The sequence below is a fragment of the Quercus robur genome, chromosome 12 (genome assembly GCF_932294415.1).
Source record: "Quercus robur chromosome 12, dhQueRobu3.1, whole genome shotgun sequence".
NCBI lineage: Eukaryota > Viridiplantae > Streptophyta > Magnoliopsida > Fagales > Fagaceae > Quercus > Quercus robur.
The window spans coordinates 1,297,946-1,316,426 of record NC_065545.1 but is presented as its reverse complement, the minus strand read 5'-3'; the positions used below and the strand labels follow the sequence as shown (position 1 = coordinate 1,316,426).

General features: G+C 34.1%; 1 protein-coding gene across 2 annotated transcripts; it reads right to left on the bottom strand.

Moving 5' to 3' along the window:
* Positions 1 to 1,213: 1,213 nt before the first annotated feature.
* On the bottom strand, positions 1,214 to 17,088 carry LOC126707961 (probable inactive protein kinase At3g63330). Of its 2 annotated transcripts, XM_050407729.1 has the most exons (21): positions 16,711 to 17,088; positions 15,588 to 15,825; positions 14,786 to 14,895; positions 14,548 to 14,685; positions 13,965 to 14,229; positions 13,319 to 13,686; positions 11,999 to 12,072; positions 11,066 to 11,219; positions 10,525 to 10,711; positions 9,829 to 10,045; positions 9,203 to 9,682; positions 8,666 to 8,723; positions 8,100 to 8,187; positions 5,888 to 5,962; positions 5,704 to 5,787; positions 5,405 to 5,548; positions 3,974 to 4,046; positions 2,945 to 3,027; positions 2,771 to 2,825; positions 1,904 to 2,017; positions 1,214 to 1,816 (listed from the first exon to the last, which is right to left on the bottom strand). In XM_050407729.1, the coding sequence occupies exons 1-20, from the start codon at positions 16,973 to 16,975 to the stop codon at positions 1,952 to 1,954; spliced, it is 3,222 nt and encodes a 1,073-aa protein (XP_050263686.1). In that variant the 5' UTR covers positions 16,976 to 17,088; the 3' UTR covers positions 1,214 to 1,816; positions 1,904 to 1,951. The 2 variants fall into 2 exon arrangements, with proteins under 2 accessions (XP_050263686.1, XP_050263687.1); XM_050407730.1 differs by lacking the exons at positions 11,999 to 12,072; positions 13,319 to 13,686; positions 13,965 to 14,229; ... (2 more) ...; positions 15,588 to 15,825; positions 16,711 to 17,088 and adding an exon at positions 11,781 to 11,918.
* Positions 17,089 to 18,481: the final 1,393 nt, after the last annotated feature.

The window sequence follows — 18,481 nt, the reverse complement described above, 5'->3', positions numbered from 1 at the left end:
AAAAAAAAAAAAAAAAAAAAAAAAAAAAAAAAAAAGAATTTTGTGCAAGTAATACCCTCAAAATTGTGAAAACAAATGTCAAATTTTCTAGTTGCATGAACAAATCCAAGGGTAAGGCTTCCTTGTGGACAGAGCACATGACTAATATTTCATGTTCTTAAAGGCTCGATCACTGTGCCTACTTGCTAATATTTCACGCTGTAAAAGACCATTCTCGCTTTCCTTTCCTACTTTTTTCCCTTCAATCTTTTTAAAGGAAGATTTTTTGCCATTAAGGCTGTGTTTGTTTCATGTAAAATATTTTTCGGAAAATACTTATTTTCCGGAAATGTTATTTTCAAGAAAAGAAAATATTTTTAAGTGTTTGGTTGCATTTCAGAAAATGTTGTGAAAAATATTTTCTGGTGTTTGGTTGTGTTGTTGAAAATACCATAGAAAACACATTTTCTCACATTTTCTCAGCTGCCAAACAAATATATAATTTCATTCCTCAATCCAGAAACACAAATAAAACCCAGAAAAAAAATAATTCATAATCCGGTCAAATTGAGAGAAGAAGGAAGAGAGAGAGGTGACTGGGTTCGATGAGAGGCGAGATCGCGCGGCGCGGTACTGCGATCGCGATCGGCGCGAAGGCGAGATCGTGATCTGGGACGACGAATCTAGGTTGAGGACGATCGGTTTTGGAGTGCGACGAGAACGATCAATTTTGGGTGGATCGGTGCGGGGGTGCGACGATCTCGTCGGTGGTGCGATCGGCGCAATGAGGGTCTGAGATGGTGCGATCGAATGGGTTTTCTAGGTTTGACGAATGGGTTTGGGCATTGCTCGACGAACGAGCTCGGTCTTGGGTTTTCTGGGTTCGTCGGAGTCGGTTTCTAGGTTCGGTCTCTTCTTCCTCTCTCTCTCTCTCTCTACGCATGGGTGCGATCTCCCTCTCACTCAGCTCTTTCTCTGTTTTCCAGAAAATGATATTTGAAGGTAAAATAAAAACGAAAATCATTTTACATCCCAACACAGGTCAACTGAAAAGCATTTCCGGAAAATGCATTTTCCATGCGCAACCAAACACCCGCATTTACGGAAAAGCATTTCCGGAAGTGATTTTCAACCAAAACAAACATAGCCTAAGTCAAATCTTACATGAGATTGTACATAACATGCTAAAATTATTATTAACTGACCATAACTTATGTAATTTGAATCGTTCATCTATTAAGCAATATTGTATATTTATATATTATATCAGATTAACTCTCAAATGTACATTAAAATATTGTATACAGTAATCTTCTTCATTTTATAAATGATGTGATATTTTTATAGTTAAAAGTGACTAGTGTTCAAAGGGAAGGAAAAATTGTATACAGTAATCTTCTCCTTTAAGAATTGTCTTGAAGGAGATTCTTCCAAACCGATTTGAAACTTTGTCCATAGCTTAGGGGTTCGGCCGTTGGGATGTGTAGAGGCAAATTTAGAAAATTGGGCACTGTGAATTGTAATAGCAAGAATATATATATTTACAACTGTTTCCCTCCACATGGATTTGCCGATCTTCTGGAAATACATTAGACGTTGAGGCTTCGGCTTCAATTTCCCTCCTGGATAGTTTTTGATCAAGTGCTTCTATTTGGGGCTTGAACTTACAGTATCCTCCAGAAGACCCCAAGCAAGCCAGCAAAAACTCGAGATATTTCTACACTTCTTTATATATGGAGTATTTCGATCAGTTAATTTTCCGAAAGCTTTTTGCGAGGCTTCCCAATTCTGACTTTCTCAATTCCTTTTCCATGTAATGAGAGGATGGAACCTGGATCTGAATAATAAATTTAAGACCATAAGTGTTGTAAGTGGTAGTAATCTAGTACGTCTCTTGTATGTCTAATTAGCATAAATATAGTACCTTGTTGGGAAAATTAAGCACCAGAAGAACCCCTGAACTCCCAAAAAATCATCCTCTGGGAGGAGGTTGGAAATAAGGATGCCTTAAAGCATCATCGACACTCAATCGATCCTCCTAAAATTCGCATGCATTTAAAACCCACATCATATTCAGCTATATATCAAATATACAAGAGTGATACAACATGCTTAATCACAAAAAATTATCAGACACTATGTTTTTAAGTTCTTGTAATCAAGTCATAATACCCTTATTACATGCCGTTGCCCAAGGAGTTGATTTAACAGCCTATAACACCTAACCCTCTTGTCACCGATTATATGGAAAATGTGTCTGTGGCGTGTAATTAGGAGAAGGGAAAGTTTCAATGTGGGTATGTTAAAGAGGGAAAAATATTAGTAAACTCCTACTTAAAAAATTATAACAAAAAAATGGTTTGGCCAAGTGTCTATCAATAATATAATAGACATGCAATTTTGAATGAGGGAATAAATGCATTGCATGAATCCAAGGGGTCACCCACACTTTGGAGCAAAACTTATTTCTCTTTAATTAATCATAAATTTCAAAATAAATACGCTTAATTAGAACCGAGGTTCTACATTCACATCTTATAGACTAAACACGATGTCCAATATAGCAAACAACTAACTACTTATTGCATTTTTCTGCATGAATTAATAATTTTCAAGAAAAATACTCAGGAAAATCTAGAAATTAAAACCACATCTCCATTAAGGTATATATGTACTTAAAACAATTTAGAAGAATGAAAAAGAAAGTCTTATTCTATTCTTTTCTTTAATCAAGGAAAAAAAAAAATCTGCCTCAAACCATGCAATGCTTATAATTGCAATGACAACTTACTGGGTCCCAGAGTAATAAATGGCGTACTAGCCGCAGAGCCCAAATATTTGGAAATCTGCGGCCATTATGAAAAAAAACAAAAGATTGATTAGCATAACATTTGTAAAAAGGAGCATACGAGTAACGAAATATGAATACTGATACCAACAAAAGCATGAGAAATTATAGACAAACCCTAGTTTAAGAGGATCTCTATTCTTTATCTGATGTGAAAAAAATTCTTCAGAGCATTTCCATGAGGCTGGTGAAACTCCAACCTGAATTCCAACAGATGAAATTTCATTAATAGGTGACCAGATTATATACTCAGATTGTATGCTTGGAAAAAAGAAGACCATCCTTAATAAAAAATACCACATTCCTCAAGGTCCATACCAATTCCTTTCCTAAAGGGACAGCACGTTATATCTGTTTGTAAAATAAATACCTCGTGTCCTAAAACATGTCTCATGCACTTTTTCAGGCCTGTAAATTCTTATTGTATGAGTCACTCTTATACATAATATGGCAAGGATGTCAATTCTAGTTCTAGAAGGGCACCATAACTAAAATCAGATCTCACACCCTCCCAAAAGATAAAAGAATCAGAAAAGAAGAGAGGGATTACGGATTTCCTAAAAGAAAACTCTGTTGACAAACAGACACTTAATCAATGAACACAATCCAAGAGAAAGCAATACAGAACAAGCAGCCTCAAGTTTCACACAACTTAAAGAAGTGCCAAATTACATCAGCCAATATATAGCACGCATGTAACATCAGGTAAAAAACTTCAAATTTCCTCTAAATTTCCCTTACTCCTAAAAAGAAAATATAACATAGAAAATTAATATATCACTACTTTTGCTCAATTAATATAACACATAGTTGTGCCAGGAGCCATAGATTCCATGAGCATAGATGCCATGACATAGCATATTAGGAATTAAGCATGTTGTTCAACCATGCTGCTCTTAAAATAAAATCCATTTCTGCAATGTCTAATGTCTATGAATCTATCACCAAACTATTTATCCAATAAATAAAAAAGAATCTATCACCAAACTAAAATGTAAAGTCAGGGTGAAAGATGATGGAAAAAGAATGAAAAAAGTATACTTAACACACTGACAAACACAGGAGAATATTCAGCACTAAAACACAGTACATTGTAACACTAAAACAATCTAGCCATCACTTAGCAATAAAAGATGGTATGCTTACTTGGTCCATTGAGTGATGATGTTTTGAAGAACTCCCAGAGATTAAGATACACAATTCCATAAATGATCTAAGCCTGTAATCATAAGAAAAAGTTTCAATCATCAATCTCAGAATTTATCCAAAAAATGGACAGATCCAAAACATTCAATCTCCTTAGACAGTGTAGTCTTTCTTTAATGCATACAAATTTGATGGCTTAAATCTCACCTTATATAATCTGATAATATTCAACATTTGTATTAAAATTCAGGGACAGAAAAAAAAAAAAAAAAAAAAAAATCCATTTCTCCACATCATAATGAGAAGCTTTTAACAAATACCTTTTCATTCCGTTTATCAAATCTGTCATTCTTAAAGAACACTTAAGATTTAAAATAAGAATTTTAACAAGAATGCTATGTTTGGTGAAGTAGTGAGAATTGATTACAAATCCGTGCTATCTCTTTCTCTTCTAGCCACATGTCACTTACCCGATTTGATTCTAAAATCTCAGAAAGGGGATTTTTTGGTAAGGGGAAGGGAGACATCTGTAAACTGATTCTTAGTCCATTAGCTGGAGTAGGAACATCAAGTATGCAACCCTTTTGTTCTGAAGCCATAGACTTCAAACATGACATTATATAAAATTAGAGATTTGGGCCAATAAAAATCAAGTTACATATCTAATCATTTGTCTCACATCTGCTTAACTACAGAGACTGAGAGCTTATATGGAACAATGTAATTACAGATCAGTTAACTGTAAAAGATGAAGCTGTGGGGGGTGGAGACGGTTAATATGAAGGCACTTGGAATGCACAAATAGCCAAAACTTTTGAACAGACGTTAATGTGAAGGAGAGGCAAATGGTTAATTGCAGAAAATTTGGCCATAAAAACCTGCTACATGGGATCCAAATATCATCCTATAGAAGAGATTATATGGCTAAGAATACTTGCTACACAGGATCAAAACAATTTCCATAAATGTGGGAAGATATGTCAGATGATTAAAGTATATGCCTAACACTTTTTTTAAATTGATAAGTTTCACGTGCATCAAGTGGAACCTGAACCTATGATGACCTTACCCTCCAACCCATTGTTGTGCATGAAGAAAGTGCGAGCCAGAGCTCATTGGGTGTCATACCAAACACTTATCATGAAATGAATTAATATTATCATGCCTAAACAATTCTATTTTGTTTTAACATCCTTATTTTTAGCATACACTATGACACAGGAACAGAGTTATCACATTGATTAATGCTACATTGCTAGAAAGCTTTGCACTTAGATCAGAATGTCATCTTCGGATCAGAAACTAGTCCATCAAGATTTATTTTCAAGCGTGTCAATGGTTATTTGTAACAGATGCAATACTATCACTGAGAGCCACTCAAAGTACAAAATAATTTGACAATCTTAAAGTCTCCTTAAAAGCAAAACTCACTTATATGCCAGCTCTTTTAAGTCTTCATTCCAACCCTGAACATGCTGATCTAAAAGAGCACGTGTTAAGGAACTTATTTGAAATACATTTGGTGATCCTAAGATCAACTCTAACATCACAACGCCAACACTCCACATATCATACCTGTCAAGTAAAGGTGATTATTAGTCCTGCAATGCAAATAAAATAAATCCAACATATGAAGATACATACGCAGCATTGTAAAAAAGTAATATATCCTTAATATATAAACCATGCATGCTAACTTTCATATTGATTTATATCGAAGATTGACATACTTCACAGTTGTGCCTTTTGGCCCATGATACCAACTTGCATTAAGCAAGGCTTCAGGTGGAGTGTATTCATAAGTTTGTTCAGCCCTGAAGCAACCCCAAAAATGAATATGCATCATACCATTAACTGAGATATTAAAACACAGATATTGCAGAAGTAAAAAGCTTCCAAAGAAAGAAGAGATACCTAGACGGTCCAGTGGAACCATATAAGTGCTTCAGTGTGAACTCATCTATTGCACTACCAAAGTCAATAATGCGCCTAATCCATTGAAGAAAAAGGCATTAAATCCGTAGTGCAACATGCGTAAGCACAAAAAGCATAAAGTTTCAGTTACATTATTATACATCAAATAAGCACACAGAACAGTACTAAATTTCAACCATTCATAATTTCTTTGTTTTGTTGATACATATATTCAAGAGTCAACCCAACCATTCATTTCTAGTCTATGCCAAAAAGAAGACCAGTACATGTATGTAATGGTGAAAGACCCAACCTCACTATTTGTGTTTTAATTGATGTAGGGGGGGACCCTTGCACATACATAATGTCAAATTAGGTGTCAAACAATTATGGATAAATAAAGCACACTGCAACTTCAGAGCTTGTAAAGAGTCGCAAAAGAAACATTGCTTTTTAACAGAAATGGGTTAAAAGGTGATCATGGAATGTATCATAAATTGAACAATAAGCATGATATAAAAATTACATTTCCTCTACATATAAAAACATACATATAGGAAAAGAAGGGAATGACTTGTGGGGTGGGTTACTATCAATCAAAAATGTTAACTCATATTAAACAGGCAAAGGAGAACACAAAGATTCCCTTCCCCCCACCACCATATAGGCTCTGTTTGAGAGTTCATAAGAGAACGAAATGGAACGGAATGGAATGATCATAAGGGAATGGAAAGGAACGGAATGGAATAGAACGTATTTAAGCAAGGGAAAGGAATGGAAAAGAATGGAATGGAATGGAATTAAGTAATCTTGATTGGATGTTTTAAAATAAAGGAATGGACGGGAATGAAATGAATGGAATGTTAGTAATTTTTTTTGGGAGCAATATGGAGGGAATGGAATGGAATCATTTTATAACAATATTACTATTAGACCCATATTTTAAAATAAATGGTTGAATTAAGGGAATAGAGTGGAATGAGTATTTCCTCCTACTCATTCAATTCCCTCCCACTTAAACTCTCAAACAAGGGAATGGGCTTTCTATTCCCTCCATTAATACTCCCAGACAAGGGAAGGGAAGAATATTCTAAAATTATTTTTTTCATTCATTTCCATTACATTCCATTCCCTCCTCCCAAACGAGGCCATAGGAAAATACAAATTGACACATTCCGCCAGACATTGATCACTACAGCTTACACTAAGATTTACCTGGAGGAGAAAAGAAGCTTCTTCGAACATGAAGTATTTGAATACTCTTTTGACAAATAATGCTGTCTCAATAAATCACGTTTTTGGTGGACAACCAGCCAATTTTGGAAAGTATTCATATGGAAATGACAAACTTTACCCAAATATTATTGTCATAATATGTTGCTGGATCAACCCAGACTACTGCTATGAGACAAGGGAGGACCATGAAATTAAATGACAAGTAAACCACTAGCATCTGAAGTTGTTAACTAATTTCATGTAAAAATCACTTGGGACCAAAATCATGGTAACTAAGACATTGCAAAACATGATGGAATAATGCAAACTCAAAGTAGTCCTTTTTTATTTATGTTAGAAACCTTTGCAAAATCAGACTCCAACCAAAGATTGCAAAGCAATGGGGTTTTTAAAAGGGGAAAGAAAGACAACCAACAAACTATTGGCCAGTCAATTTGGTTGAGAGAGGTTGTGCAGAATCTCTAGCATATGTGATAAGCTTCTAAAATGCACTAAATGAAGAGGATAAATTGTGTGGGGAAGGGGGGATAAAGACTTCTGTTTAATATTTAAGTTTCAAAATTACCCTTGTAAACTTTCAAGAATTCAAATATGTATTAAATCCATCGGTCTGTTGGGAAGTCAGTAAATTAATGACCACTTACTTTTTAAAACAAGACAAGTATTTTGAACAGCCAAAAAAAACGAACACAAGATAGAAAAAATAAGGCCGAAAAGAAGGTGAACACGGACTCAAGTCCATATATATATAATTCCTACAGATATGACACAGACAATCAACTTTTTTTAAAAAGAAATTTAAAAAGAAAAAGAAAAAGAAAAAAGAAAACCAATAGCCCATCAAATTGTATAGTAGTATGTTTTGACTCTCTCCTAATACTTGATGAGTAGAAGCTAATGTCATTTAGCAAAAAACTTTAACAAAGAAGAAAATTTCAGTTGAAATACAATAACAGTTAGATATATTCTACAGTACATTTTGGTGATGAAATTCTTATCTCCACTTGGACTTCCTTTTAGGCATCTCCCTGTCTCCTGATCTTCAAAGCATATGACCATGTTCTCTTCCAAACAAAAATGAATTTGCAATTAGCTTTTTCCCAAATAGTACTCCTTCCAATTGAGTCATGCAAAATCACAATATATATATGGCAAGAGATCACAAATGAAAACTTTCCAATTGAGCACTTTTTGGAAAAAATAAATGATTCTTTTCATAACCAAATAACTGGTTAATGTGGGACAATTATGATATAAATTCGCAGGAGAAAAGAATATGGAGTGATGAGCTTGGATCTTCTTTTTAAATTAAAAAAAAAAAAAAAAAAAAAAAAAAACTGGATCGGTAAGTTACACATGCACCCCATAGGCTGACCTTATCCTCCATCCCATTGTTGTGGGAGGGAGTGCAATTTGAGCTATTGCTCATTGGATCAGCAAGTGCAAAAAAATTGATTTCTCACGCATGTATCCGTGTGCATGTGCATGTCCATATCATTTTACTTAATAATCAGCTCTAACATAAGGTACTAATGTCCTCACCAGGTTTTATATCCCTGTGGGTGATATTGCGGTCATGACAGGACTTGATCGCCAACAACTGGGACATGAAAAGGATAGTATGTCAGGTATCTAAATGAATGCAACAGAAAAAACAACTGCAAAAAATTTGGACACATGTAGTATACATAATCCAACTTATGATTCTTACTTAAAGACGTATGGCAAAAGTCACACAAGTTAGAGATTTAAAATAAATTAACTTCAGCCTATTAAAAGTATGATTCACCAATTTAAGCTGAGTCATATTTATCTCCAAGCCTTGTTTTACATTCATCAATCTTTTGATAGAAACTAGAATATTTAAACAACATGAAATTGTCCTTAATATAAATTTAAGCATGTTTACTTAGCATAGGATTAACATATCTTCCAATGACATATTCACATGCCTAAAGGATGTGCCATCCATCCAAGTCAAGCAACTATTTCTACGAGATATAGCACTATAGAAAATGGGAAATTGACTAGGTTGAAAAAAAAGTTCATGATAGAGAGAAATGTGTATTGCAGAAATACCAACTGCCATATAAGATTGCGCATTTCCTCTTGTCCTGCTTCTGTAGTCTTCAACCAATGCCACCATTTTGAGGGACGCAAAATCTGAACACGTTTAACTTGTTCAACCCCATCTGCATTATCATCTACATCTTCAACAGTATACATAAGCTTTGACAAAGAGATGCCTTCATGACGAAATACAAGCCATATTTCATTAGATCGAGATTCAAATGACTCTACATATCTTGCAATATGGTTTAGACCTTCTTCAAGGATAGCTCTTTGCAGTCTATCATTCAGAAATTCATTTTCAAAACTCCAAGTGTTTTCATGAATCATTGGTTCATTTGCTTCTATTAGGTCAGTGAAGCCCACATGTGATTCTTCCACAACAGAATTTGAGAGCAACCCTCCAAGACTTTTAGAGGCATTTGAAAAAACTTCACCAAAATACTTCTCCCGTAGACCACTCAAGTAAACAGCAGTCCCTCTCTCCACCTATTTATAGGAAGCAAGTGTTAATTCATGCTATCATCCTAACAAATGCAACATGGAGGATAAAAGTGTTGTACAAATGAAAAGACATCAACATTAGATCCAAACGAAATTCTAAAGATTCAATTTTAAATTGTAAAGATTATTACCATTATACGTTTCAAAATGAAGAAGTTCTCGTCAGCAGGATCAGCATGACAATTATTTGATGAAATATGATTTGAATCAAAATGAAAAGAATTAGATGAGGTATTATTGTTTTTTCCATTAAGGTTTGAAGCATTGCTTCCTTCACAGCAATTCCAATGAAAAGCCAACCATACTTCACCATATGATCCACGACCAAACCTCTTCTTTAGTGTGTACCTAACAGAGGAAGTCAATCAAATAATGCACCATATGACTTAGGGTCTCTTATCAAAGAACACAGAAGATCACCTGTCACACATGCGATGTTCAAAAAAATTCTGAAACACAAAAGCTTATAAAAAAAATAAAAAATAATAAAAACCTTTTAACACAAAGAAACCACTAAGAACAAATTCACAATTTTTTAATAAGTATTTGTATGTGATCATCAAATTCCCTTGAAGAGGGGCATCTCAGATTGTGAGTACTTCACAAACATTATTATGATGATTACATACTGAGTTAGCACATCATTTCAAAAATTAAATTAACATAATAGAGGTACATTGCATGAAGGTGTGTACATGTATTGAATTTAAGATTTTTTCTCCCCTTTTACAAGTATAGTTGTAAAAGTTGTAATTTTTTATTTATATTAGCTTCATCAGGCTAACAATCATTAAGCAGCAAAATTAAATTAAAGCAAAGCAATGTACCTCAAGTCTGGCATTGCATACTCAAATGATCCATAATTTGGCCCCGTATCATGAAGAGGAATTGATTCAAGCAGACTAAGGAAATTAGCAAAGCCTTCAGGATTTATGCATTGATCTTTAGTTCCATCAACATTCATACCAAGGTGCAAGCAAAAATTCTGGTCATTATACAAACATAGAGGTCCACCTAAAATCAAAATTAGAGCTCGTTGTAAATAGATAGTGTATGTTAGTGACAAAAATGAAAGACAAATGTCTATGATTAATAAAATAAAATTCACATTATTCTCCTATGCATTAAGACAATTTGTGAGTGAAACAAAATCTAGCTTATATTTTGAAATTGCAGCTAAAAGAGAGGGATTCAAACAGAAGGTTAACTCACATTTATTAAAAACTGAATGTAGGGGAACTTAACAGAGTTTCTATCCAAATTACTGAAAGCAAACCCAGAAACACAGGCCTCTTGGCTAGAGGTAATTTATGGCCATAAAAAAAGAAAATACCATGGATTAAAGACCCCAATGACACCTTCACTTACCACACTGTTGATCAAGGGCCTCAGGTAGAGCCTGAGGTACATAATACACATGGTCTTCTAGGTCATCCGTTTGAGCTTGCAAGGTGTAACCCATGTGTTCATCAAGGTTCTCAAATAAATGAAAACAGCCAAATTTGCCATGTTTTCTTTCAACCTAGAGAAAGAAATGCAGCCAATATCATTCATACAAAACCTTTCCCAGTACTAATGGCACAAGTCACTAAATAAATAAATCATGGTCTCATTACATGAACCCAAAATTGTTAGTTTCAACTTTAACAATTACAATTTACCACATAACAAACTTGGATGACCTTGACGAGGTAGACAGTCTTCTTTTAGTAAAATGACTGCTTCAGTCTACCAAAAATATCTTGGTGGCCCACAAATCATTCTCTCAAAATAACCAAATGTCCACAACCATTCAATCAAAACAATCACTTATCCAAGATATACTTCGTAAATATGTATCAGACTTTTACAACTTACATAAGATAATATAAGTTAATTTGTCAAAACTTGTTATGTTCCGGATGAGCAGAACCTCTTCCTTCATGAGAGAATAGAGATGAAATAAAATTTCATTAACAAAAATAAAGTATGGAACAATTGCAAAAGGACCACTGTTAATTGCCAAGATGCATGATAGATGATGTGGACATTAATGAACATCAATACCAATGCCATGATTATTAGTTAAAACCACCTTAACCACCTTGCAGTTTGTTATATGAAAGGAATCTGTCCCAGCTCCTTTCCCATCATTAATCAGAAAAATATATTTATTTGAAAGGTTTAAATGCATTTGCACACAACAGTAGGAAAAAATCATAATTCATTTCCCTATGAGGTAATAAATGACATTAAACCAACTGCCTTGGAAAGCAAATGGATCAAAACAAGGAAAAAAAAAATCTAAGCTTTCATACTCACCAATAACCTCTCAAACTTGAACATTAATGGATGAGCATGCTTCAAATCCACTAGGCCAGAAGCGACATCATCAGCTGATCAGGGCGAGAAATTAATGATGAGTACAATAGCAGATAAAAGAATCATCATAATGAGCCTATGTACCAAGATAAAAATGTGATATAGACAACTGAGAAATCAGTCAATATATTTTTCATCTTAAGTTCTTGACATGGTCTGTGCACTTTTAGACTAACATTAGTGGCCGCCAACACACCACAAGCAGATATTTTGAGCAGGCAGGTCCGCATAAATGAACAGTAAAAGAATAACTATGATGGAAAAATCGAAAGGACAGGTGTGCCCAAGTCAAGGGCATGCCAACATGCCTATCACAGACGAGACATCAGCAAACACAAACAAGATGTGATAGAAATGAATTTAAGTTATTAAATAAGGACAAAGTTGACAAAACAATATATTGGTATTTTTTTTACAAGATAATGTGATTTTTGAAAACCCAAAAGCTACATCACTTGAGGTAAACTACCAGTTTTTGGATAATTTGATAATTTAGGGTGAGGAGATTTGAACCCTAAATGTCTCTATTGAAGATACTAAGAAGTGCCAACTAATTGAGGTACAAGGCTCTTGGTATGACAAACTGCTAGTTTTGACTTCTAATCATTTGGTTTTGGCACAATTGCAATGAAGAAAAAGTTACTTATCAAAAAAAAATTGCAATGAAGAAAAAGTTAATACCACTAAAATCATGAACAAAAGTGATAACTTTTAGACCAACTCTATGTTGGTTATTGATAAATTACCAATTGTCCCAAAAGCTTAAATTGTTAGGAAATTGTGAATTTAATCATTTAACCATAATTCTAACACCCCCAACATGTGTAGACCCAAATTCCACCTTAATAAGTGAGGCCCAACATGTAAGATTTTTAACATTTAAATGGGAGGTAGAATGGGGATAGAGATAGAGTTTATAATCTCCTGCTCTGATGCTACTATAAATTACCAATTGTCCCAAAAGCTTAAGCTGTTGGAAACGGGTGAATTTGATCATTTAACCATTATTCTAACAGCTATCTCATAAACCATATTGCCAAAATATGTGAACCCAGTTTAATCCACATCTCAAAGTCTACAAAATGATCACAGCATTTTTTTCTTTTATATAGAAAAAAATTAAACGATAGGATAAATGACCTCTGGAGTTTTCGGTTTCTGATGCCCCAGTGGTTCTAAGACAAAGTTACAAACTGAAGTTCTAGTTTCCATACTTATGCAATCTATAATCTGTTGGAAATTTTAAAAGCAGAGAGTCACCTGAGTTTTCATATCTGAACTTTTGTAGTCCACTTGCTGTCAAATCTCTGTCCCCCTCTTCCACACAACCTTCCTTGAGAAAAGCTTCAGAAAAAACAGTAGATCCCAAAGGAACCACAACAGCTGCCATATTATCCAGACTGCCCTTTCCAAAGGCATTCTTCACTATGCAATCAGCTGATGAGTACAAGCATGAAGTAGAAAGTTCTGATTCCAGGGTACCATGACTATTTACTTCCCACAACAAATCACAAACATCCTGCAGACTCAACTTCTCAAAAACTCCATCAGATGCAGCCACCAGATAGCTATCATTTGTGGTCAGAGGTTGCCAATCTGTCACCTCTGGTGCAGATATAACACCGTAACTGATAAAAAAGATTCAGAGAATACTAAATCAGAATTTCAATTAATATTTCTTTTAGTGACAAGTAAAATAAGGATGTCATGATAAAAAGATAAGAAATGTGAGTTTTTAATGCCAAGTCAATTAAGGATTCAAACCTAGGTTCTCCACAAGGAGAGAACTGACTACAAGGCTTTTGGCAGCGGGGAAAGTTAATAAGACTTCATCACAAGCTCTTTTGGAAGTCACAATTAAGGAAGAATACCAATTCAAATATTTTACACTGTTTGTGAACCTGACCTTTTAAAGGACACATCACCAATTGCTCGAGAAATAGCTAGTTGACCATTTACTCGGGACACACCACCCAATTCAAGAACATAACCACCAGCAGTTTCCACCCGAATCCTTTCATCATCTCTATCTGGATGATGATCTTTGGTCAATTCCTTAACATAAAAATGCGTGAATCCATTGGATGAAGCCACTTTGAAGTTGCCATGATCTCTCACGCGTGAAACAGGGCCATTGCGTCCTTTCTGCCTATATAACCTTATTAAAGTGGCTGCAATGCATAAGCAACATCAATTGAATAGCCTTTACTATGTCTTTGTTAAAATGATAAGTAAAACTCTGGCATAATAAATCATACTTTGTGTTTCAATAATCATACAAGAATATCACACCATAGCCAATGAGCTCTAGCTCAATTGGCACCTCCTCCCCTTGTAAGCACTAGGTGGAGGGTGAGGTTGTAGGTTCAAGACCCATTGGGAGCATGTGTAACTTAGTAGGTAAAAAACAAATCACACCATAAATAATAACTGCAAAACATCGTCTAACATTCTGAACACATAGCGAATTAGGCCAAGACCATTCTAACCTTTTGCCTCTGCAGGAGGCTGGAATTTTTCAGAGCACAAAAAGGCTTTTGAATCTCCAATGTTGGCAACTAAAATTTGACCATCTGCTATTAGTATGACGGTGGCCGTCGAACCAGAATTAAGATTCCTTCTAGATGCTTCCTTCATTACTTAAGTGAATGAATGTCAACATAAGATAAAAAGGAAGGGAATAACGCACAATAATTCTAAAACAAGCCAAGATATATCAAATAGAACTTGCCTTAGAAAATGTTGCATCAACATCATGGATTGCCCTCAACAACGCTTCCTTTAAAATTTCTAAGTGAAGAGAATCATCGAAATTCACCGGCCAAGAATACTTAAACCTAGGAAAGAATTCACAAATTTGAAGTACATATAAACAATATCCCATCAATTAAAAATCTACACCTCAACAATGCTTCCTTTAAATTTTCGAAGTGAAGAGAATCATCGAAATTCACCGGCCATGAATACTTTAACCTAGGAATGCATTCCCATTATTTGGAAGTACATATAAACAATATCATGTCGATTAAAATTATATGGTGAGATAACATTTAGGCAATACCATTAACAATATAAGAGCACTGTACCAAAAACAGAGGTTTTGTAGACCCAAAAACTAACATCCTGAAAAACAACAACCTTACAAATGCAAATGTATACACATGACCAACACATCCCTCAGTTAATGTTGGAAGCTGTTTTATCATATTAAAATAAATGAAACTTATTTTCTTGGAAACAATCTTACAAATTCTACATACAGAGCAATGGGGAAATATCTTTATTAAGACACATGTAAAACACAACCCCACCACTGTTCATTTGTAAGAACTTCTCATAAGTTTTTTTTTTCTTCTTTGGTTTCTTTAGTTTACATATTTGTGTATTTAAAGTGGATGTTATCAACTTTAGCAATACCACAATGGTAGAAGTAGAACACTCCATGAATCTAACACTACAAATACTGATATCTAACATTAATCATTAACGCGTAGGCAAAAACACCTTAAAAAATCCAAGTAATGCTTACCTGGTTCTTTCATCCAAATTAAGCACTTGAAAAACAAAATCATGTACTCTTCTATCTGGCAATCTTCCGGTGGATTGCTTCGATGATATGACTGAATATGTTGCATCCAGAAGGAAATAAGTATGCAAAATGAAATACTCCAATAAAAGCTTCGAAGCCATATCACTAGCTTCAGCACCATTATGACCATCAAAAACCGCTATAATTCCAACTGTAACCTCCTTAACCCCCATTTTGCCTGCTCCAACATCAAATTCATTACATTACAAATGCCAACTTTACAATAAATGAAACAGTAAAACACACCTAAATTCCTTTCATTTTTGATAAATTATCACTAGTCCCAAAAACTTAAACCGATAGGAAAGGTAAATTTACCTAATCATTACTATAACACTCACTCTCACGAATGGACTAGACTCTCCCTTGATAAGTGGGACCCCAACATGAGGAATTTTTAACTCTTAATTGGGAAGGTAGAGTAAAGGCAAGGTTGGGACTCAGGAATCAAGATCCAACAAGTCTAGAGTCGCACAAAATGTGAAAATTTATTATTAATATCAATGGTTGGCCTAGATGTTAATAAGTAAAAACTTGCCAACTCAACTATTGTAAAAATTATCGTAATAAGTAAAAACTTGCCAACTCAACTATTGTAAAAATTATCGGGTCTGTAGCATTGTTTATCAAGATTACTTAGTCTAATACTATGTTAAATTACTAATGGTTTCAAAAAATTAGGATGATAAAAAGAAATAATATATTTAATTACTTTAACTATTTTCAATATTTCTAATCACAACCCTATATGGTATTTAATTGTTCTAATCAAATAATTCCATTAAACAATTAAAATTTATAATTTTCTTATATAAATAATGTTTCTTATAAATTCAAAATCTAACTATATCCACAATAAACATAATCGATTTCTTGTAGCTTTAATTAAACTCTCAAAAAATCTTTCGCCATTGAAAATTCTCAGCAAGCAACTAAAATTGACCTAAAAGGAAACAAAACGGAAGTACTCAGGGGTGTTTCTGCAATTGTGCTAAATAGAATGGTATTAATGCAATTAACAAAAGAAAAACCCTAAGAGAGAGAGAGAGAGAGAGAGAGAGACCAGGAAAAGGGATGCGAATATCGAGGGCACAGAGAGTGCGATCCTCTTGGGACTTTCGGCGACCTTGAAGTATTGCCATTTGGCAAGGAGCGGTGGTGGTGGAACCGTAATTGGGGAGCGTCCAGCGGGGGCATTTTGGGGATTGAAAGACCGCGGGAGCACCGCCTTCTTTGTAGACCGTCACGCACGTCGATGATTCTCCATTAGAGCGCGTTGCAAAAAGAATCGCTAATAGGAGGATGTGAAATTTGAATGATTCATTCATTTGTTACCGTTTGGGAAACTGAAAATTCACCGTTAGGTACTGTCATTTATATGAGAAAATTGAAAATTTTCTGGGTAAATAGGTCGGTGGTGAGCTGCAACGGAAACAAAGGGTTTTTATTTATGGTTTTTATATATATATATATATATATATATTTTTTTTTTTTTTCTGTTTTTGTTTACGGAGTGTAGATACATTAATAGTGAATTGAAGAATATGCTTATTTTTGAGATGTAATTATAAGTAAGCTTACTTATTATTATTATTATTTTTTTACTATCTGTAAGTTTTACATAAGTCATTAACTCATAAAAGCCCATATGAGCGCCCAAAAAGACATGATTTTTAAGAGAAGAAATATTCTCTCTCATAATAAATAATGGTACAAATTAACCGTTCTTATAGAAAACACGAGATACTCTTTAGATCCAAAAAAATAAATTAAAAGAGGTTAAAATGTAAAATTTATGCTTTAAATTTCACTCATTTTCATTTCAGTTCTGTAAATTTGAGTTTTATCCTTTCAATTTTTTAATATGCTGTTAGTTTATGCCGTTAACTTACCAAAACAGTGTCATTTTGGATCTTAATTGATAAATTTTTTTTCTTAATTTTAGAAAACAAAAAGTTTATTAAAAAAAAAAAAAACAGAAATCCAATTAGAAGAACCACGTCGTCCCACCCACCTTTGAATAACAATTCAAACCCATATTTGAAACTCTCCAACCTCGTGTACCCATCAATCATTGCTGTCCAAGTTACTACATTCCTCTCTGGTACGATATCAAACAAATTTCTAGCATCACCTATCCTTTCCCCTTTGCAATACCCATCAACCATAGAGCTCCAAGAAACACATAAAACCAAATAAAAATTGTCTACTTCACTTCTGACATCTTTATTGCCAACGACTCTGGAAGATCTTCTTGCTCTTGGCCCTTGTTCCGTTGGCGGGTGATATTTCTTTTTCAATCCGACTCTTTCTGCATCTCAGTATGATTCTTTATTTTTCCTGAAGCCTTTATATGCACAAATTTCTCGATTTATTGGTAGTCCATGAGACTGAGGTCTTTTAACTTTATAATGTCATTCTGGACCAAAGAAAAAAAAAAAAATCTAATGGCTTTGTTAACATATATATATATATATATATATATATATATATATATATATGTATATATTAACCAAGGTTCAAAACAACGCGGTTTTGGTAAGTTAATGGCAAAAAGTAACAATATATTAACGGAGGATTTAATTAAGAAGAAATGAAACTTAGATAACTAAAATAACAAAACCTAAACTTAGAGGATTGAAATGACTAATAGTGAAACCTAGAAGGTGGATTTTGTATTTTGGCCATTAAAAAAAATACTAAAAAAATCACAAAGGTGAAATATACTCTCTTCTATGAACCTCTTCTATGAACCTATTTCAGTATTTCTATTGTTGATTACTATGAGGCTTTTTATTTTTTTTATTTTTTTGGAGAGGTTTATTTTAGGTAAA